This window comes from Sceloporus occidentalis, unplaced genomic scaffold (genome assembly GCF_023333645.1).
Source record: "Sceloporus occidentalis isolate IW3139 unplaced genomic scaffold, rSceOcc1.0.p SCAF_76, whole genome shotgun sequence".
Taxonomy (NCBI): domain Eukaryota; kingdom Metazoa; phylum Chordata; class Lepidosauria; order Squamata; family Phrynosomatidae; genus Sceloporus; species Sceloporus occidentalis.
The window spans coordinates 3,482,501-3,506,287 of NW_028317056.1; the positions used below are offsets into that span (position 1 = coordinate 3,482,501).

The following is a 23,787-nucleotide window of genomic DNA, read 5'->3' on the forward strand; positions in this document are numbered from 1 at the left end:
TTAATCTTCATGATTTCTGGCAAAGTGGAGTTTTTTATCATGGTAACCATTATTTTTTTATCATCACACAAAAAGTTATAGAGACATATTAAAGAAGAATGCATATTAAAGTACCCCAAATACTCTGTGAGTACTTATCACTTAATATGCTTTCTTCAAGAAGGAGTAACTTTTTCTTTAAGATATGTTTATAATAAATGTCATCATACCTGCCTCGGAACACACGCTACTGTGCAAAAGTTTGGAGTCCTTGTTTTTTTTTTTTTTAAATAAAAGCAGATTTCGTCCATTAAAATAACCTGAAATGGATCATAAATCCAGCACAGACGGGGTTAATGTTGTAAATGACTATTGTAGCTGGAAACGGAATCTGATATGTAATAGGCGTACATAGGCCCTTTATCACTCCCATCACTCCTGTGTTCCAATGGCTCGCTGATCCAAGTTTAAGTTTAAAAGGCTAATTGATGGTTACAAACCCCTTTTGCTATTATGTTACAGCCTGAGGTTTCCTCGTTTAACATGAAACCAGCTGAATGACCCCAAACTTTTGAACGGTAGCGTATATACATTATGGACAGGCACTTACATCACACACCAGCAGATTTTGCTGTTTCTATAGGGAATAGTGAAATCACTTAAACACAATTTAAAGTGATTTAACATTAATGCATGTTAAGACGTACTGGTACAGAAAGAGAAGAGGGCTCTGTTCTTGGGAGCTTACAATCTATTTAACACCCTTCTTTCCCGGTTGTACCATAAAACAAATATTTAAAAGGATACATAGTAGGGTCATCGTATTAAGTGGCCTCAATGTGCTCCTGCATCCGCAAGTGGACTGGCCCTGTTTGAAGAACAGCTAGCCCTTAAGGTAGTATCAGCCAGTCGGTGTCATTAAATATTATTGTCAGGTTATTAAAACAGGAGATTTGTTATTAAATGTATTAAATACCCACTAAAAATAACTTTGACCAGCCTACTTTCTTCAATATGTCATTTCTGGGATATAATACTCGCTTTTCTACCGGAAATAGATTCCCTTTGCTTTATAATCTGAATATTCCCCAACTTTCCTCTCTCTACAGCCTCACCTTGTAAATGTTTTGTGTGTTAAATCCGGTGCCGTGTTTTATATGACAAATAATAATGGATAATTTTGATAGTTGAAGCTGCAGCTCACTGGATCTAAAGCATTCATTGGACATACGTGTTGAAAGCGTATTACTACCAGCAGTGGCACCGAGCTTGATGAGCGCTGATCTTGGGTCTTTTGTTTTATTATGAATGTATATATTCCAGGGATGTCCCCAGTCGGGTGACATAAATGTACTTGGGAACCCTTGGGCCCTTCTTTGGAGGCTTAGAGGTGAGGTCTCTGACCCTCTGGAGCAGTGCCTTTTTGGGCAGTAGGGGAATTAATTGCACGTCTTCCTGCCCCATACCTCCGATTCCTGCCCAGTTCCCACCCCAAACTTGTTTTTCCCCCTCAATCCTACCCATTGGGCTTGGGGTCCCGCTCATTAGTTGACGCCAGGGGGACATCTAAGATGAAGACCACTGCTTCCCCAGCGTTCCCAAGTATAATCATACACCTACATTTAGCGCTTCATTACCCTGGTGGCACCGTCACTGCCACCTACATGATATCACAGATCTGAGGGTGCGAGGGTTTGGTGCATTCTGACAATTCAGGGAGTTCATTCACTAGAAGCCAAAAACCACTAACCATGTATTGTTGATATGTTTATTGAGTTTAGTATAAGGTAGAGTTTATTAATAAAGATTAAATGAGGCTTTGATGTTGGACTGGACTGATTACACGCAGGATCTCGCCGGAGGAAGTGCGGTCACGTTCTATTGCTTTATGGTATCGGGCTGCCATATTGTTTAAGCTAAACTATACGATCTTAGCCTTTGACCAATCAATTAGTGCGCACCCGCGTCGTGGATCCCGTGGATTCCTGTTTTACCGAGTCCGCTGTGATCGTTTAACTTCCGTTAGCAACGCAAAGGCCTCTAAAACGGTCGGTACAATTGCTGTATAAAGATATATTGTTAATATATTGTAATGTAAGTAGACTTTGTATAGTGTAGGGCCACAAATGCAAGGAGTAGAGTAGCCGCCATTGTGAAACGTCATTGCTGGCCCCCCGTCTCCTTTGTATGCAATAAAAATCTCCTGGGCTCTCGAAAATCTCATTGTGATCTCCATCAGTAAATAAAGACATTTGACTGATGTTTTAATTTTGCTTTTGTGGCTTATTCAAGGTTATGATGGGTCCCCTGGCACATAAGACACTATTCTGTATGTTCTCGGGTGATTTATGCTTTAGTGTGCTGTATGTTGCAAGGTGTTTGGTAGAGGGAATGGTGGGACAATCAAAGCAACATACAGATGATAAGAAATGCAATAAAGAGTTAACAATCTAAATAATAATAATAAGGTTCGATTCCAAAATACATCTTCTACATCGTTTTTATTTTAAACACCCACCGCTTTTTGCAGAAGTCGTCATCTCGGCTCTGAGCGCAAGCTCCTGTGCTTCCCAAATTTATCGGCACCTGCTAGGATTTGGAAGATTATGTACCGCGATCAGACGTCCACCGGAGGACTTGCTTTCATTCATTCCGAGACTTGTTTTTGGACTAAGATTGTCTTTTGGGTATAAAGATATCTTTGACGGTCCTGCAGTCATAAGAAGCCAACTGTGTTCCTGCAGTCATAAGAATATATTTTGTTTTTAAATGAAATCCAATATTCCGTTACATACCCAAGATCAACATCTCGGTGGTTACCTGGTGGCCGTGATAATCTGTAAATAAAATGTTTGAAGATCTGAATGTCCGTCTTTTGTTCTTGATCAGTATTCGAAAATAAATTCTTCATCTGCTCGGAATATAACACTGATTTAATGGAGGAATATATGATGGAAGAAACATCCCGGGAAGATGTAGGAACGTCTCAGGTGTCACACAGGTGGGTCTGAGAACAGCCTAGAGTGTATTTACGAGATGCTGAGTTATGCAATGTATCGTTTTTAGTGAATTTTCTATCCAAAATGGCCATTTCTGTAGCTTGGCCGAGTCATGAAAGTTTAATGCTCCGCACTGCATAGAAGAGGAAGCAGAATTTAAGATATAGTTTGTACTCCTATGGATTGTAACCTTTCTGTCTGACCTTTCTCCGCACTTTATAAAAGGGCAATCAGAATTGAGGCCTTAGACAGTGTTCCTGTAAAACACGCGTCTCTGGTTCCACTATAATTCCCATCAATCTCTGCCGATCATAGGCTCATTATGGAGCTGACAGCTCTTATTGATGTAAAGGTGCTGGCAAGTAGCTTGAAATCTCCCAGTTATCCACGTACAAAACCCTCTCTGGACTTATTACATTTAGAAAATGGATTATGTCAATAGCATACCTTTTTTTTTAATGAATGACCACCAATAGGTCCCAAAATCTTATCACGCCTTAACTCACTAATCTCACCCCCCCAAAAAAAACCCTTTAAACAAAAGTATCCCCCTGACTTTCTTCAAAAAAAACCATTGCAAACGGTACCCAGTGATTGTGAAGCAATAACTCTCATGATGCTCAGCCAACATGCGCCTTAATGTTCTTAAAGCATGACGGAAACTATAATGGAGAAAATAATAATGCATGTTTGAGTAATAAGGTCCTGAGAGTCTGTTCTGCTCACCGGGTTAATAAAAAACCTTCTATATTTTAATAAGTAACTTCTTCAAGGATAAAGTATTCCTGGATTGTACCAATTAACATGTTCACGGGGGGGGGGGGGGTGTTAAAGGTGTAAAGAGTACAGTATACTCCTTGTGATAGGATACACGTCCCAAGTACACCCACAGGCAGCTGCTGTAAAGTGATTCTGTCACCAGGGTAAGTGGGTGTTTCTTTTGCCCGTGTGACCTCCATGTGAACTACTTCCTGTTCCTCAGAGTGCCCTGCAAGGTAAGCTGCAGCAGAGACTGTTCTTTCACATTGATGATCAGCTTGGGTTACAATCAGCTGTTACATTGTATTAGAATCCATGTGTTTGTTGCTGTAGAAGATGTTACTTTTATTTTGTAGACTGAATGATTATTTTGTAACATTACAGCAGGGACCTCGGTTACATGGAATATCAGAAGTGTGTCCAGGTTAGGAAATGCTACTCCTGGCACCACATCTGATATTCGTGGTGTGGCTGAGTATGATAGGGGTTGTAGTGAACAATATGAAATGCGCAATGTGCAGCATGCAGGTCACCTGGACACATGCACAACTCCCATCAGGCAGATGTTTTGCTGTTTTGGTAATCAGCTGATCTGTGCTGCCAGCGCTGACTGATCACTGATCTGTCATTAAAAGCCTGTAACCCTTTCAGCACCAGTGAACTGAGCATCCCAGCTCGTGTTCGTTATTTTACTAATTTTTCTTGCATATCCCAGTTCAGCCATACCCCAACATATCAAATTACCAAAAAGTGACAATTTTCTTTTAGGGGGTGTGGTTAGAGGCGTGACTGGGCGGGGCTCTGTGCCCTTTTGGTAGCTATTTGTGTATCTGAGTGGGGCATTTAGAAGAAGAATAATGGGTTTTATTTTCCCCTGTTTAATTTATAGAGACGTTTCCTGCTGTTTCTATACACATTATATAGGGCTGTAGAACCCTGCAATACCCCCATATGCGGCATACATAGAAAAGAGGGGCATCAGGGAGGAAAGAGGAGCATCAGGGATTTGGGCCAAAATAGAGACACTAGGTAGGTATAATTTTTTATTTAAAAAAAATATAACTGTGCTTGGCCCTTTGGAACCAAAATACTTAATTGACTCCAGAATGCTTTATGAATGTTAATGTATTATTTTTCTTCTCTTTTACAACCATTTTCACAAAGAGGTCCCCACAGCCCCTGACGCGCCATGGCTTCACCGAAGAATCTCAGCAGGTTCTGGGAATGGGGTCGGAAAATCATCTGCGTCGGCAGAAACTACGCCGAACACGCCAAGGAACTTAAAAACGCGGTCCCCACAGAACCGGTCCTCTTTCTGAAATCGCCGACGGCCTATGTGACGGAAGGCTCGGCAGTGATCATGCCCTACTACAGCAGCGACCTGCATCACGAGGTGGAACTTGGGGTTGTGATTGGGAAGAGTGGGAGAGACATCTCTCAGTCGCATGCAATGGAACATGTGGAGGGCTACGCTTTGTGTCTGGACATGACGGCGAGAGATGTACAAGATAAGTGCAAGGAGAAAGGGCTGCCTTGGACTTTGGCAAAAGCATTCGATACATCTTGTCCTATCAGCGACTTTATCCCCAAAGACAAAATACCAGACCCCCATAATCTGAGAATATGGCTGAAGGTTAATGACAGTCTCAGACAAGAAGGGAGTACGTCTTCCATGATCTTCTCAATTCCGTTTCTTATTAGTTATATCAGCAAGATCATATCTCTGGAAGAAGGAGATCTCATCCTAACGGGAACGCCAAAAGGGGTGGCTTCAGTGCAGGAGAACGACGAGATGGTGGCTGGAATCGATGATATTATTAGTATGAAATTTAAAGTCGGAAAACAGCCGTAAAGGTTGCTCGGGGTTAACTGCTTTGCATTAAGCGGTGCAAAATGAAATGCATCCAATGCGGTTATCGGTGTTATGATCAGAACACTTTTATTTGTAATTGTTTTATGAAATTTATTATAATAACCAATTGTGCTGTTAAATATGGAACACAGCTTGTAATTATGGAACTCAGCCACAAGGCGGACTGTGTGATTTTGGTAATATATAAAAATAACAGCATTTTCTCCACTAACGTGGTAATGAATTTGGCCTTGAGGTGATTCTCGGGGTCACACCGCCTGGAGCGGACTCTCATCAGGTGCTTTTCTTCCTAGTAAGGCGTAGCTGAAATCACTTCTTGAGAACAGGTGACTCCGTTATGATAAATCGTGGCATCTCAAGGTTTTTACGTGGACCAGTAGTAGTACTGTTGATTTACTACATAGACTACATAAGTCTCAGGATCTTCACTAAGGTGGGAACATTCATTTATAAAGGTTTTATGCATCAAAGAAGATTTTTTATTAATTTTATACCATAACATCTAAGCAATTAAAGAAAATAACATAAAGTTTGGACTCTAACAATGAAAACACACAGAATGCTGTCTGCATTATTAACAAATACACATTTTTGGGGTGCTATTCATAGCTAATTTCTGTAACAGCTGATACATGCTTATTGCAAATGACTTATTATTAACATTGTATTGTGCCAAGAAACCAATTCATAAATAAATTAAACCATTTGGATCCATGAGAAAAAAAGTTTTACTTATTTTCTTTTGCCTGCTAGTGTCTGCTCGCTTCGATTGGATCTGCTATTTTGCAGGAAAGCGCTGTAACTCGCATTCCATTTCTGGAATCTGTAGATAAAAATACCTGTGAAACATAAAAACCTCATTTATTACAAAAAAACCACAATACTAAAACAATTAGAATCATCAAGTTGTTATCTGTTGATGCGCCTCTGCCCATCTTGACATATGCTGGTAGATTGGCTTTAGATATTAATTTACAAAGCGCTGCAGGATGGAGCAGCATTTAAATCAGGTGCGTATATTCCGAAGCTTTCTAGAATATATTAGTTGCGCTTGCAACACTTTCTCGTGGAGCCGTAATATACGACTGTGTTTAAATCTTAGTTTAGGTTCAATGCACGGTCTTTAGTAATGAAACCGAAATTGAGTGTAATGTTGTCAAATATGTATTCAGCCATTCCCACCTTTAAATAGATTTTGCAACGCTCCAACAGAAAATTCCATTTCAGCAGTGTTTTCTGGTCTTCCGTTAAATTGAAAAACCTGTCTACCTAAATCAAACATAAAGAAATTTCTTCAGAAAATCATTATTCCTTAGACCGGTGGAAAAAAAATATTGATAGGGAGGAGATGTATAGGATGCCCCTACATTTTATCTAATATATATTGAATGCCCAGAATACAGCAAGCATGGAACATACACTGCTGTGATATTACATTGATACAGTGCTGGTAGACTCTGAAGCAACATTCAAATAGAGAAGAGTGGAAATCAACGACAGAATGGGCACTATACAAAATTATCAAAAACACGGACACACGTAAAAATGTATTGGTGGTGCAAATAAGGTCATCCATTCAGACGTGAAAAAAACGGGAATTTTCACTTAAAGCAGCGAAAAGTGTTCTTTACAGTAAGAGCAGTAAAGATCTGGAAGTCACATATTAATAAGTATGAATGAAGAGTGGGAAGTTGGAAACTGATATTTACCTTACACGAGAGCGTTTCTTCAGCTACGCTACCAGATAAGATACAGGACAGCGTGCCCGTGTGATCCGTAACGTCCACTTTTAAATCTAAGCTTGTTATCACAGTTTTTGGGTCGGGGGATAGGTCGCTGCAGAAGGCATATGTGCACCCCGCTGTGGGGTCTGGTATGATGTAATGACATTGAGAGCTATGAGAGGAGTTAGAGATGTGAATATATTTCATATAAACTGTCACCAAAGGAGCTCAGACATTGTGCATGTATAATCCAGAATCACATTTGGTATACTGAGATGCATGGGGTCTTCTTCAATAATTGCTGTACATTTACAAACGAGATCAGAGATTGCAAACCTAGCAAATCCCATCATGCTCAAGTTAAGCTGGTACACTTCAACCAACCAATGACAATTTCCCATATAGACCCAAGGCACCCAGGTGCACTAGCAAAACAGTATGTCCAGTGACAGCTCTTTTGTTGTGTCAGGAATACTATGTGCTCACATCTCTTCAACGTGGGATAGGCATAAGGCTCCTAAATTGGAGACCGACGACCGATTAAGTCTTTACAGCAGGAAAAAAGGGCAGACTGGATTGGCAGATGGTCTGATCTGCTGGCAAATTCTATGTTTCTTACTTGAAAAATTGTCTCTGATAAATAACAAAGTAACTGGAAAGAATATTCTCACCAGAGATACTTCTTTGAATTTCTCCCAAATAATTCCTACACAAAAGGTCTTGGTAAATCAGAAAACAGACACAATATTTAAACAACTTCGTTGTGAGCTCATAACAACAAAGCCTTTCATTCTCATGTAGAATCTTCCCTCATTGCTTGACAACTGCTAACATAATGGCTGTTGGTATCATTTCTTAATTTTTGTTTTTATAGCTCCATCATATTTTGCGGCACTGTACATGGCTAAACAGCGCATAACATAACAACATGGACATACAGAAACAAAAATGTAAAGAGGTCATATATATATATAATGCCATATTTCACATATTTACTACAACACAATTCTATGGCGGGAAAAATAACTTACTGACTTACCATCTATATCGAATTACTTTGTGAGCGTCACAATCGATATTCAGAGCAGATATGTAAGCAAACACTATGCCGTAGATGGGGTCATTTTTTCCCAAGCTGTGAGAGGCTCGCTCTTTTATTTGCTGCACTGTGTATACATCTCGTATAGCCTGTACTAAGGATTTAAAAATACAGTTAGGGTACGACAGTTATTTAAGAAGAGTAGATGATGTCTGTAAGAATCACACTTTGCCACTAGGTAGCACTATGCTATTGTCCATTAGCCGATAGAGGCTGGCAGGCGTTACTATGGAAAGGGTTTTCATATAGACTAGAACAGAAATTCTGCGCATCTGATTCAGCATGTGACACTTTTGCAGAATTACTCTTGAGGTGTAAAGCTGTAGCAATGTTTCCACTTACAGTCAACAGAATCTTTTGCAATGTCTTCATTTTCTTCATCAAGCAATCCGGTTTCATTGCAGTCTCTTGCATAATTTAACAAAGCTTGTGCTTCTGGTGTGTCTTGTTAAAAAAAAAATACAAGATGTAACAATTTGTATCTTTCTGTGTTTCTTTTTACATAAAAGTTAATTAATAAGTTAATATATAAAATGTCATGAATAAAACACGCGTTAATAAAGTTCAAGAAAAGTTTGTATGTGTGAATACAAAAGTAAACATACAATTATTATTGACTGATTTATATAGCATTGTTATATTCTGTAGCATTGGACAGCAGACATCACATAATAATTTGGAATTCCAGAAATAAACGCTGAGGAGGGCCCCGCTCTAAAGATCAATAATATAAGATAATATTGGCGCTAGCTTACCTGGATTGGTTGTAAATATAGTTTTGGACACAACTGTTGCAACCATAGTATTTCGGAAGGCATCGTAATTTATTCGTATGTCTGAAGCAAATAGAACTAAATATACATGTATATAAAAAAATGAGTCCATAATATTGATTATATAGTTAATCAATGTTTACCTGCAACGATAAACTTGGAAAACACAGTCAAGCCTGTTTACAAAGGGGAATGAAATCCAAATAGACATTTAAACATCTCCTTATTCCGCCCTCTTTTTTTTACCAGAAGAATAACTATTTATTACCCACATGTACGCAGTAATAGCATTTACTTTACTATTGTTATAGCAACAAGGATCCATGAGATATGACTGACATGTCAGTTCCAACATACCTCATCGGAGGTGTGCATGGCCGTCCCTGCTGTTCAGTAAACTTGCTCACACCCCATTTTGTTTTCCACTATGCTTTCCCGTTAACTGGTTTGCAGATTATTACCCCATTTATCACATTCTAAATGTATCCGGCGATCAAAATAATCCAGGTGATGGAAAACACATTATACCTGTTTCACGTGGTATCCAGGTCTGTGCTATTTGGATAGATTCGTTGTCCCAGCTAAATATACAAGAGACAAAGACATATAGGCATCATCTTAAAACATTGTAAGTAACCCACTTTATTCTACAAAGGGTGGGCAATAATGCAAAGTGCACTGAGTTCTTTTCTTCCTGACCCCTTTCAAACCACACAAACTATTGGGGCAAGGTAATGTACTTGTGGTATTATAGAAGTGGAAAAACCCCCTATCTCTCTGCATTTATCTCATGCAAAACATTTTAGCTGTTTTAGCATGTATATTTATTGAGCATTCTACTATTTTTATTGCAATGAAATACCAGGAATATTTTATATCACCTTGTAAAAGCTTAGGGTATTTAAATTGTTGGTTGACACAGCGCGCTACCAGCATTATTGCAGTCTCTGCCAAAGACAGACAGTTCATAATTTTGGGAAAATATTTTAAAATCATTAACTTGAATATAAAAGCAACTTTTATGAGCTTGGTATTGTCAGTTTAAGGAATACGAATGTAATGCCAGCTTTTACTTATTTACTTGTTACTTGCACAGCCTTGAAATGTGATTTTAATAAATTTGTATTTTAAATAAATGACTCTACTTACCATATCATTGCAAAAGAAGAAACCAAATCATCAAAAAGTTTTACTTCGCATCGCTGACCTCTTCTTTTGTCAGATGTGACAAACCCTTTTACTTCACCAACCTTATCATAAGAGGAAAAAACAAACTGAATTATGAATTATATAGAAGGGTAAACTACTGCTTAGTTAAAGTTCCATAAACACACATACAAAGTGCTGTGAATGGATAGACAGGCAGAGATACAGATAGATAGATAGATAGATAGATAGATAGATAGATAGATAGATAGATAGATGTAATATAGTGTTTTCAGGCAGCTGCATATTAGCCACTTGTATGAGTTCTCATTCCGTTAACGGATCCCAAACTACTAGACAAACACCCTGACAATAGAATGACTCAGTCTTAATCACTCAATTGGACTAATAAAAGTCAATGGAGGAACAGACTTTATTAGCATTGCCATAAAGCATCAACTCAGTGTGGTGTTTGAGCCGGGAAAGTCACCCAAAATATCACATGAATGACAGCAATGGTGGCCTCTAGGTCTGCAGATAAAGGCGTATCCGCACACTCTAACCTAAACAATCTTGGAAACTTTACAGCAAGCTCACAGGGTTCTCTACCCCACATCTCATTTTACACAGAATTTGCAATGACCCAATAAACCTACCGATCTCACAGCTGCAAGAATATTAATGATTTTCCTATTTAGGCTCTGACCGTTGGCTACAATGTCACCCAAGGAATAATAATCCTGTGGATCTTTGGTAGGTAGGTGCACCAAGGACAGTAGACCGTTGTCTACTTCAAATTTGGAGCAAATCTTGACCAAAGAATGAACTTCGCTAATTAGCAACCTGTAATAACTAAAACAAAAGAAAAGGTTATTTTACTTTGAAAGAGGGGTATCTGTCATAACAACGTTGTCATGTACATTGTATCCAATCAAAATGCTACACAAGCAGTGTGATGATACTCATAAACATATTCAAAATGCTATCTATCACTCCTGATGTTGTGTAAACATTGTAGGAGATGCTGAGTATTCGATGGACAATTGCCATGTGTTTTCAGTCTATTTTTTTTAAATGCATTTAAATGGAGGGAGATATTTATTGTTCCCGTGAGAGCTGGGAGAAAGGACTATATAATTTACCTTGGTGTTGAGGGATTGAATTTCTCTTCTTTCTCTACATCTTTTGTTTGCACAAGGGGGTTTTCAATAATAACTAAGGGAGAGAAACAAATGGATATCACTCACATAACTTGCATGTTTTCAACTTATAAAGCAGGCCTTTCAACTACAATGTTTACAAATAAAACATATGTTCTTATTACAGTCTAAACAAAGTACAATTGGATTGCAGAACACTAATCAGGTTGTCACGCAGTCTTTGAACCTTTTGTGAAACATTTATATGATATGTGATGGGAGGTTCAATTACCCGATGTCATGTTGGCTTTGTGTACCAAACAAATCTGAGAAAAAATGAGTTACTCTTTAGAAGTAATTGTCGCCGTTGTTTTCATTCATGCTCCCATATTTATGTGCATTGTGTCAGTTTATGGACGCAGTCAAACAGCACTCGAGCAATTGGTTTATGGATAAATAAACACAATTTACGGACAGTCTCTTCAAATACCCATGTTAATGATCTATTTATATTTTTACCTTTTTAGGTGATATTTTTAGTGTTTCTACTTTATTGTATAGAATAATATGGATACCATTTGTGTCTATTTTTTTCTGCATTTCTGACCAGTGACTTTAATTTGAATTCTGGAAGTCCTCTCTTTTGAATGTGATGGCAGACAAGAACTGTTTACTCCATCTAGTCCATCATTCCATGTTTCTTGCTGTAAAGACTTGAATCCTAATCAATTGTTGGTGTTCGCTTAGATTCAGGAGTCATATGCCTATCCCGTGCATTTTTAAATTCCCTTAATGTATTCATGGCTACTACTTCTGCTGCGAGGCTGCTACACTTATCTACCACCCTCTCAATAAAGTAAAAAATCCTTACATTAACCCTAAGCCTCTGACCCTCTAGTTTCCAGAATGCAGGTGAATGTGTCTTTTTTTCTTCTGTGTTTCTCTCTCTTATTACCTGCTGTTCCCAAAAATGTGGGTTTAAAAGGCTGGACAGTAAAAAAGAGGTATATCAAAACTCACCACAGTCTCCAACCTGGAAGCTACCAGAAAGAGATTTTATATAATCCTCTCTGCCCCAGGCCGATGCATTTATGAAGAATGCTGGAGAATCCCTTATAGTGAAACCAAATGTGTACCTTTCAGATCCAATATCTAAGAAGACATTGTTGAAAGAAAATCATAGGGATGACTATAACATAAAAGTATATAACATAATAACATATATTAAAAAAAAATAATAACATGTATGCATAACAATAAAATATACTAAATAATAAATATTATAAATATAATAATAAAAAACAATATGAGCCATAAAGTGTATGGTGAATGTTCCCATTTTGTTCAAGTTCAGAATTTATATGAATTTCATTTATCACAATATTTGATGGACTATTTTGGAATATGCAAAAACTAGGAGGTCAGAAGAAGGACATAACAAAAACAAAAATACCCAAACCAAATAAAACAAAATTCAGATAAAAAATTGTCTGGGCTCTTTTAAATAAAACACGTCCCTGTTCCTGTCCTCCTCTTAGCCTCTTGTCCACCCTCAGCTTTTATATTCCACTTCATACCTCCTCTCTTGTTATCTGCCCTTCTGGTTTCTTGTCTGCTTGCCTATATATTCATCATATTGTATGCCTTCTTTCAGCCTTGTTTTCCCCAAACGGTTACTGTTACCCTTTTGTCTCATCAATGTTTATCCTGATTTATCCTGCCCCCCAAAAAGTGCATCTCATTTTCTTAGATGAAGTACACAACCTTTCAGAAGTTTAGGGTCGCTTTTTTTTAAAAGAAAAGCTAATTTATTTTCCTTAAAATAATTTCCTTGTCTACATATATATATATACTTCAACTTAAGACTTAATTTGCTGTGGACTAATAGGTCTATTCATTTGTTCCTATCACTTTTCCTTTAATCTGCCTGCTGTACCCTGTTTTTCATTGGCCCAAAGCAATATGTTCAACAGAAAACTTTTTCCAATTAATGGAGTTTAATGAATGTATAAAAAAAACATTATGGAGCAGTAAAAAGAGGGCAATCACCATGATGACAAATGGAATGGACTGCACAAAAAAACAAAATAAGCCTAGAAACCATGACACAGCTGGGATTCCAACAGTGTGTATATATACACACATCAACCAAAGTAAGATTGTATTTCTTAATTTCAGTAAGACTCAACCATTGTACAAAAAATGGCCAATTATTGTCTTACGAATAGATGGTATAACCCCCATAATTACAAAATATATCTAAAGACACATCGAATTAAGTGATTTGTAGATACAAATTTAAAGTAACCATATACATTGCTCCATGGCCATTAAAAAAAAGAGAGAGAGAGAAAATCGCAGTTGCATGCAGCTCTTAAAACGCTCCAAACTAATGAAACAAGCTTAACTTTTTCTGTCTGGAAATCCTTTGACATCTGTTTTGCCAATTACCATGCCTATTATGCGCTGAAAAATAAAAATGGTTTGTGATACACAAATAAAACACAGATGTACTTCGAAAATTAGCTTTCATGGTCTCGGACTCCACAAGTTACACGTATTTCAGAAAAGCAATTATGTAACTATGTTTGTTCCGCAGAAGCCTGTAAATTTGTACCTTGTACTATTCGATTTTATGGAGACAGAGGCTGGTATTTGCAGATTGTACAGAGCTGCTGACATTTATTTTTTTTACTGCTTTGTGAAACCATTAATTTGGACAAAATAGGGAAATATTAATGGTTGTAGTTTTCTAACCTGGTCTAATTTCCTGCGTAACTCCTGAAATTTATAGTTACGTGTAATGTTTTCCGCTGTTGCTCTAAGAGACTTTAAAGTAAAACAAATGTTGTGACCATATTTAAAAGTGATTCTCTAATTATCTCTGTTCTAGAGATTAGTGAACTAATTTGCACATAATATTTAAGAAATACCTGTTTTGCATTTAACTGGGGCACAGGTGGGCATTCAATGAGCTCCAGTACCTGCACCCCGATATCTCATTCAAAGCATTGGGGGGCAGTGGTAAGAATGAACCCTCCTACGATGCTGGGGTTGTGCATCAGAGTGCCCAGGCTGCATTGGGCCCATGTCTATTAATCTAGGTTCCCTTGGGGTTAATTCATCACGCCCCTCTAATACCCCAAAAATATAATTTCTCAGGTAATAACTCAATTTCATTGCATTCAGCTCACAAAGAAATGAAGGGGTTATGTGTAAACACGATTCACATTTAAAGTGGCCCTATCGCTTTTTTAAATATTTTTATTATTAGATATAGTACCATCAAATTCTACAATAGGTGTGTATGCCCCCCAAATTCCCCATTTTTTCTGGTTCTTAAATGATCACTTTTTGATGTGAACCAAACTTGCTAAAGAAAACGCTTGATTATATTAGGCGGGTTGGGATTCTGTCCGTTAAACATGCTATGAGGCCATGACATAACTTTCTGTGATGTCACAATTATCCATTACAGAATATTTAAACATGAGAACATTGCAACAAACATAAAAAAAAAAAAACAGTTCAAAAACAGTTCGGCAAATTTCAAAATTACTAATTGATTTTGACATTATAATCGTAAGATACATGAATGTGCCAATCAGTGTTCCCTCTAAGCTGTGCGCTTGTGCGCGCGCACACATAGCTTTTTTAGAGAGCGCACATGTCCAAAAATTGTGAGCACAACAGTTTTTCCCTAAAAAAGAAAAAAATTATAATTTTTTGGAAACTTTATGTGGCGTGGATATCGTGCGCACAAAATTTTTGCTCTGTGAAACTTTTTGCACAAGAGAAATTTTCTGCGCTCGCCAACTAAGAAAAATTAGATGGAACATTGGTGCCAATGTAAATTCTGTAGAGTTCAGGGTATAAAAAAGCACAAACTGGCCTTGTTTATGATAAACACGTCCATTGCTTGAGACAAATGTGTCAAGATTAAAGCCACTCAATATAACCTCACTGAGCAGAGGATCTTAAACAGGCCAAAGGGGATTTAATGGTGCCGCTGTACACAACTGTTGAGGAAAATTACTAGGGACAGCTAGAACAACTCAAATTTTGCCATCAAGTCTGGAAAATACCAGACGTCCCCCCCGCTGCATTATGACTTTTTTTTTTTTTTACTATGGTAAGTCTTAGCAATTATCTGTTCAGCCGGCAATTAGGAAGATACAAAAGGGTCTCTCATACGCTCAGACAAAGGCTTGGCGAGCCTCTTAGATGCGAGGCTGGGTACCATGACAGTCCTGGATAGCATCGCCAGCATCGGTTTTCATCCCCCGCGGTGTAAGTATAGACGGGTTAACAATTAAAGAATTGTGATCAGAGGAACATTAGTACCGCTGTGGGGGAAACACAGTGACAATGCGACAATGAGATGGAACACCGCAGGAATGGAGAGAGAGCGTTACTGATACCCACTGGGCGGGAGAGATTAGGGTGCAGGTCTGAAATGTTGACAAATCTCTGATCGAAATTAGATTGCGCCATCTTTGAACCTGCAAAGATACAGAAGACAAAAAGGAATAGGATGAGCGATGCGCCTGATGAAGTTCTCCGTTTGGTTTTCGTTTCCATATAAGTGGTTAAATCACTAGAAATGAATAAAATACATTGAAAACCTTCAGTGAAAAAGTGATGAGGGTATTTAATGTAAAGGGTTGGCTATGATATCACAAGGTGACTTGGGTAATTTAATGGTATTTGCAATCAATGGCGAAGCAATTTAAAGCCATACCAGGGCGGTAACTTCTGTGGGCAGGCTGGACTGGGGACAACGAGTGTGGCCAACAGCTCCCACAGCGTGCATATGGGTATATTCAGCCGGTGGCTGCACGCTGAAGGTGTATATGGACTGTCAGCCAGAGGCCCACTGAAGATTTGCCCTTGTTGGCCAGATGACTAGTCCGGTACTGCCTGTGGGGCAAGAGGGGCAGTTGCCCCAGGTGAGGAGCATGAGCAGTGCCTAAATGCAGCTTAACATGCGCAGTGCCTGAATGCAGCCTACCATGCTCAGTGCATAAATCCAGCTTAACATGCGCAGTGCCTTAATGCAGCTTAACATGCACATTGGCTTAATGCTAAATTAACACATGCAGTGCCTTAATGCTTATAATCAGGGGGAGAGGTGGAAAGTTTTGCGTATGGATCATCTGTTGACATCAGGTCAGGTTATGATGTAATGCGCTCTCCAATGCACTGGCACCAAGTTCCTAAAAATGCTTAATATGGCTAAACCGGGGTAACCTACATATATAAAATAATGTTTTTCAAACAACCTCTACATTTGCCAAGCTTTTGCTTATATCTTGTATTAATCTGCATACCAAGGGCTTTAAGGGCTAATTAGTATGAAAGCGCCCGTTAAATTTCAGGTAAATGCAGAACTGCTATGAAAAATATTACACTGTGTCTAAAAATAAAATAATGTCTTTACATTTGTGTTACAATATATATAAATACATTGTTTCTTTGGTTATTGCATAGAGATACAGACAGTCTTATGTTCCCTTTTTTGGTGCTATTTGTACAATGAATGATAAGGGAAATCCTAAAAGTTTTAATATCTAAATTGCTTCAGGCCACCTCAAAAACACCGAATTTCATTAAAATGAAAGGGTTAAATAGAGTCAGACGAGATTTAGCGCCATAATACTGTACAAGGAATGAGAGTATTTGCACCGTCCGTCTGAAGGGTTAACCTTCTCCCTGTCACGCATGGCAATGCTCGTGCTTTGTATTCCCCGCTCTTTTCCCAGCAGCCCCCCGCGCGCCTCCTACGTAGATGAATCCCCCGCCCACCGCTCTTCTGCGTCACGTGATCCGAGCGCGGGAAGCTTCCCTTCCTCAATCTCTGACTTACCTCACGAAAACCCGAGAGACTGTCATGGCGTCACTAAAAATACCATCTAACTACAGCTTTGGGGTAAAAAAGACTCGGTGTGCGTTTTGAAAGAAGCCATTTAAGTGAACCTCACAAAAAAGGGGAAAAAGCCTTAATGTTTGTCTACAAAGCTTAATAAAGTTGTTAATTACAAAGACTTTGTAGATTAACCCTCCTAATGCTTTTGATTTTTATTTATTGGTTTTATTTCAGACTATACCTGGCTAGACATGGAATTAAAGTAACACTAAAACCTTACAATAGCGTTAATAGGAAAAAAGAGGTAATTTGTTTAAATAGTTCATTGTTAAAATCTTAAGACTGATTCACTATGTATTTTTCATTTTTAAAAATTTCCTCAACAAAGAAATTTTTTTTTTCTAAAGAAAAATAATTATTTTGACCTCTAGAGGAGGCTGATTAGAAGGTTATTGTGCTTTCAGCTCCTCGGCGCGGACCTTTTATTACTTCACTTAAAACACAGAAAATTGTTACCACCTGCACGTTGTGATTTTAATAAAAAGTCATTTTTAATTATTTCAATGATGACAAATGGCATGCTAATGCGCTGACAGGTATTTCCATATCCTACGTTAAATATGTGCATAAATATAAATTTTATCCAAATTGCCTAAATTATATATTTATATTCTTGGATTATTAATCAAGATTTCTTCTGAATTTACTGATTCATTTTTTCTTTTTTGGGGGAAAAGGAAATCTTTCCTGAAAAACAGGATTCTCCAATCCAAAATACTCAAAAGTATACCGGTATATTTAACATTTTGGGTAATTCACAGAATTTAAAAGAATAATAATACTTACTAATAATATAAATGCTCATTTTTATTGATTTTTTTTTAAGAAAAGAAATGTAATTTCCCCCTTTCTTAGCTGGGAAGCTCTGCCTCTAATTTATTTTAATTAATTAATGTTCGGTTTGTTAGCGTCATTCATTATAAAGCGACTGGATTTTTAAAATGAAATCCATAAACTTAAAATATTTCTTTTAATGTGAATATATAAAGGAGCAGCAACGTGAGACATTGACGTATATATAATAAATAAATAAAGCTGAAACAAATAAACATATATATATATATACTATAAAGAATTGTTCTTACAATCAATAACAATGATAGTATTCTTATTCTTATTATTTTTAATTCACGATGATATTGTTTAAGGGTTAGTGGTATATATTTTTAACAATACATACTTAATGCTTTGTGTTTATTTATTTATGGAACCTGGAAACCTCTTGGAGCTCAGAACACTAGGTTGATGACATCACATTGTGTGACATCATCGCGTGAGTACGGATTTCACGTATTGCTGCAAAGGCAACCTTATTTTTGGCCAGATGACTAGTCTGGATGTGCCACATGGAAGCTGGATATTTCCAAAGAGGCTGCAAATTGAAGTTTTATTTTCGGAAAATATACAGCTTCACTCAAGAGGCACCTTATGTCATCAGATGATGTCGTTTGGTCTGTGGTCTGGCTTTAAGAGGTGAAGCTGAAATGAGAGCCTTCTAAACCCAGACCTTAGGTACCCTACTGACTACGCAAGCAACAAAAAGCCCCCCATGGAATTTTTTCATAGTCCCATTAGGGGGCCCATAAGGTGTCCCCGTACCATGGGTTAAGATACACTGTTGGCCATCACAGTCTTTGTGCCGTAGATAGCCTGCCACGGTATCAAGTTGTTCAATCCTTTGAGTAGAATGTAACTGCCTTCTATCTCTTCTTAATTATAGTCAGCTGAATGGCTAAGTTACTCGTACAGCACTGCAATTTTATTTCATTAACCTGACACAAGCTATTCAAATGTTGCAGGCATTTAATGCCCACCGCTGACACACGAGCTCGGTGGGAAATAAACAGTGATGACTGAGCGCTGGAGATATTTCAGGCAGCGGCGTTACAGGTGCCGAGGCAGCGACAGACGGCCACATTGTGTTTGAGGCTATTCCGTTTCAGGAGGCTTTTTACTAACCCAGTGAGTAAGCCATTGTTCGGCTTTCTGAACGATTAAATACAGCCGATATTGCAAACGTTGCAGGCTCACAAGCTAAGCTGTTAGCTTTGTACGAGCATATCGGTGGTAAAGGCTTTTATGATGGAATATTACAAGTTTCATACGATGTAAAACTTAGATCAGAAAAAGGATAGGGAGACATTGGACATATAAGTACTTCAAGGGACCAGCAATTTTCCACACAAAGTTTATGGCTGTTTTATGCATTTAGTAACATTTAAACACAGAAACATAGAATTTTCTGGCAGATCGCCCCATTCGGCCCCTGTCTAGTCTGCCTTTTTTCTGCTGTAAAGACTCAGACCTTAATCAGTCCTTGGTCTCGTCTTCAGATTCATGAGCCCATGTTTCTATATAAAGCCAGTATAAGATCAGACCAATACTATGTTCCAGTGCATGTTAAATATTCATTGCATTACTAAATGTTATTTGATACACAAACCAGTATGTGACCAATTCCCTTATTCCATGTAGTTTCACTCTGATTCTCCCCAAATCACTCATGGCTGTTAAGAAAAGTCTGACCACTAGAGGTCAACCTTAGAACCACAAATAAGATGTGTGGATCTGACCGGCAACATCTAACACCCGTTTATCAGATGTGTGTGGAATATGGAGTCAGTTCTATACTGTGTGAGACTCAGGGGCAAAAAGTACAGCACAGATCTGTGAAAGGTTTGAGCAAAGACCCTGTAACCAGTGTAACTGAAATAATGATGGAAAGTCCCAGATGGGCGACATATTTAAAAACAACAAGTTCTTGGCATAACTCTTCAATTCTGATTTTGTTTAGTTTATCTTATCCATTTTTTTCTTATGCCTTGGTTGCTCCTCTGCAAATACTGAGCTACTTTAAGGGAAAAAACCTTGTTGTTAATTAAAAACACAATCAAAGCATTAATTATAGTTGAGCTGTAGAGGGGTTCACAAAGTGATGTGTCTATTACACTTCAATGCAACAAAGCCTTAGAGGATGTGTAGTCTCAGCATAAAACTTTTATATTGATAAAAATATAATCCTCACTGTGACCATCACTAACCTATTGCTATTTGCTGTGTGAATGTTTTCATTTTAAGTGCATCATATTGTGTGTAGGCCACCTAATTCCTATATCTGGGAACTTTCTAAATGAGCCTATCCAGAGACTCTTTAAATATTAACCATTTAATTGCCCATCAAATGTGTTAATTAAGTGAGCCTAATACAGGTCCTCATGGATACCTTCACATGTCATTATTTAAAGATACACTTGTTTGAAGCACCTGTATTCAAGCAGGGATATCATCCAAAACATATTCATAGCAAGAGCACCAATTGGGAGTGATATATGATCACAGCAGTGTAGAATAGAAAGGGGTCAGCTCCAGACTGAGTGAGCCTCAGGATCTCAGGATACACAAGCAGTGACTTAGAGAAGACAGGCATTCATTCTTCGTACCACATATTCCTCGCTTTGATCAAAAGGAACCATACTTTATTTCATATTGTTTTTTATAAGTTAAGACCTGGCTGACATACTATAAAGCAGCTTTTGTTTTATGATATACAAAGCTATAAACTCAGAATATTATACCCCAGAAACAATTTCAGATACTAGCAACCTCTTAATAGTCCTCTCTTCTTGGTTAAGCTATGTCTAAAAATATTGAAACCAGGAAAATTCACAGTTACTCCTTTTAGCTCATTATCTGGGAACAGAAATGTTATTTCCCGTTGTACTACTTATAAAATATATGGTTTCATTTACATTGTACTAATTCGTGTTTTTCCGTAGTACTGATAACCGGATTGCGACAAGACCTAGTCTTCCACAGACACAAGCAGAAATGAGCGTGCATGCCTGATTTCATACCAAGAAAAACATATTAATTACTAATAGTAAGTCCAAGTATAGGCACTTAAGTTCTGTTTCAGGATAAAGCATGAGCCGACGTGAAAATTCAGGTGCTTGTAATCCCATCGCTCGCAAATTGGTCACTTAACCTCGTGTTCAAAACGCCTTTTGCTTTAAATTGGCAGCTGGAGAGGATGAATAGGTACTTGGATTTGTTTGGTTCCTGTAAATTACTTTTTTAAATAAATGCCGCTGCTGAAAGATATACACTTATCTTAAAATATAGCACAATATTTATATTTCCAGGCAAATTTGTTGGTTGTATCATTTTCATTTTAGTTTAACTTTAAATGGTATTATGTCCCAAAAGAAATAAAATACATTTACAAAAAAAGGATAAATGGAATTCAACTTAAACATTAATTTCTGTCAAAAAAGACTTATTAAACTGGCAATACTGCTTTACTGGTCAGTAAGCAAACTGACATTTGAAAATAAAGGGATGACCTTTCACAAATCTGCTACACCAATATATGCTTTAACCTTTTTATTTTCCACAGATGACCTTGTCCAGTGAATAATCAAAATGAATTGATAGAAAGCTGTTTAATCATTTATGTGCAAGACAGGTATGTAACCCATTGCTGTGGTACTGAAAATAGTATATTCTGAATACTGGTACTGAAAATGTGTACATTTTGTCACGTACCTACGTTTTCTACATATATATATATATATATATATATAATATATATATATATACAGAGTATACAGCGCTGCGGAATCTGCCGGCGCTTTATAAATAAATGTAATGTAATAACTTAGTATTGTAGGATCTTATGTTTAAAATATGGATTTTTACCCTCTGTAGCTCTGGATAGGCTGGCGCTTTATAAACTGATCATAATTTTATTAATAATCCTAAATATTTGAAAACTTTTGTAAATGGTCCGTAAGTAATTTGTCAAAAGTAATTTATCAAAAGCAACTGACTATGGTTCATACTGTTGACTTCTTCAAACATATGTGAAAATGGAAATTAAGCAGTTTTTCTCAGAACAAAGACACAGATGATAATATCGTTAATACAATTCTGACAAATTAAACCTTCAACAAAAAATATGTATGTATAAAGTTAAATTGGAAAAGTAGCAAAAGCATTTTATATTTCAAAGCCACATAACTAGCATTCATGAATATTGTCATATCTTGTTTATTGCACTTTAATTCTATTTTTCATCCCTCCTAAAAATATGTGTTAGAGTTTAATTCTTAACATTACACAAATCATATACAACGTTTGCTGTATTTGTACATCTTTATTGTTCATGGCATTGCTTTCCAGACTTTTACTGATTTCAAAGATAGAACTTGGAGGCCAATAGACAAGATGGAAATGAGCTCCTCAGTATACTGTCAGCCTCTAGATGTTCGTACAAACCTGAGCATGGCTGGGTAAGGCCGGTTTAAGTCAATTGAGGTCATGATGCACCAATTTGCATTGGTAAGGGAAAGAAAGCCTTGCTCTTGATCAAAATGTTCTTATACAGGTTACAGTATTCTAGCACCATTTATCTTGATAGATATAACCCTACATGGTTATATCTATCATAAAAAAATGTTCCTAGAATAGTTCATCTGGCTTCTACATCCTACAGACTTCCCCTTTAATTTTTTGGCTTCGTAATTATGTAAAAGCCTTTTCTTAATAATCAACCATTGACAGTAGCTTCTCCAAAGTGCTTTCTAGAATCCATTTATATCACTATGTTCCATACGAGTAATTACAAGTTAGAAATTTGGACGGAGAAGATGCTGGTAACAGAATATAATATGTGTTAGGTCAATAACCATCAAGATTGCTGATTAGACATTGTTGTGACCAGGCTCTTTAAATCATCTCGATGTGGCATTCATTAGCTTGATACATGGACCACTCATTATATGTTGCCAGTAAGGACGATCATTCTGTCATTACACCTTCTGCTCTTTCTGATTTGATGGGCCTCTGCAGTCTGTCCTATGCAATATTTTTGTTGATCTGTGTAAATAAATAAATAAATAAATAAAAAATACCAGAAAATGAAAGTGAAATGAATGGGTAGGACACTAAGATGTATCATTCATTCATCTTCACTCATCCACTTGCAGCCTGGTAATAATTACTACGATTTGACAAGAGGTGCACTAAGGGATGACCTTTCCGTAACAGCTCACTTGATGATCATGGCTGATTGCCTTGCACAGATGGCCAGGGATACTTTGTTTCCGTTGGATTATTTGCTTTAAGAAGAATAACGTAAATACCCATTATTCATCACATGCACATTATTTATGAACTCGTTTTCTGGGCAGATGTACAAACGTTTGATTTTGCTGTGGTACATGTCGCTCAGTTAATGACCTTGAGTCGCCTGTGTTCAGCGTACATGGTTGAGAACGTGTGGTGTGATGCATATGTGCAATGCCGTAATAAACTGAATAGTGTTAATGAATGAACTTAGCGAGCTGAATTAGGTTGTTTTGTCTATGAA

General features: G+C 37.5%; 2 protein-coding genes across 2 annotated transcripts; one reads left to right on the forward strand and one right to left on the reverse strand.

Moving 5' to 3' along the window:
• The first annotated feature begins 4,926 nt into the window (after window positions 1-4,926).
• On the forward strand, window positions 4,927-5,589 carry LOC149285789 (oxaloacetate tautomerase FAHD1, mitochondrial-like). Its single transcript, XM_089494851.1, has one exon. The coding sequence runs from the start codon at window positions 4,927-4,929 to the stop codon at window positions 5,587-5,589; it is 663 nt and encodes a 220-aa protein (XP_089350977.1).
• Window positions 5,590-6,359: 770 nt separating this feature from the next.
• LOC149285790 (meiosis-specific with OB domain-containing protein-like) lies at window positions 6,360-15,985 on the reverse strand. The gene is made up of 13 exons (XM_089494998.1): window positions 15,917-15,985; window positions 13,900-13,957; window positions 12,512-12,643; window positions 11,495-11,567; window positions 11,009-11,204; window positions 10,356-10,456; window positions 9,735-9,787; window positions 9,189-9,284; window positions 8,776-8,877; window positions 8,374-8,527; window positions 7,320-7,506; window positions 6,793-6,879; window positions 6,360-6,449 (listed from the first exon to the last, which is right to left on the reverse strand). The coding sequence occupies exons 1-13, from the start codon at window positions 15,983-15,985 to the stop codon at window positions 6,360-6,362; spliced, it is 1,398 nt and encodes a 465-aa protein (XP_089351124.1).
• Window positions 15,986-23,787: the final 7,802 nt, after the last annotated feature.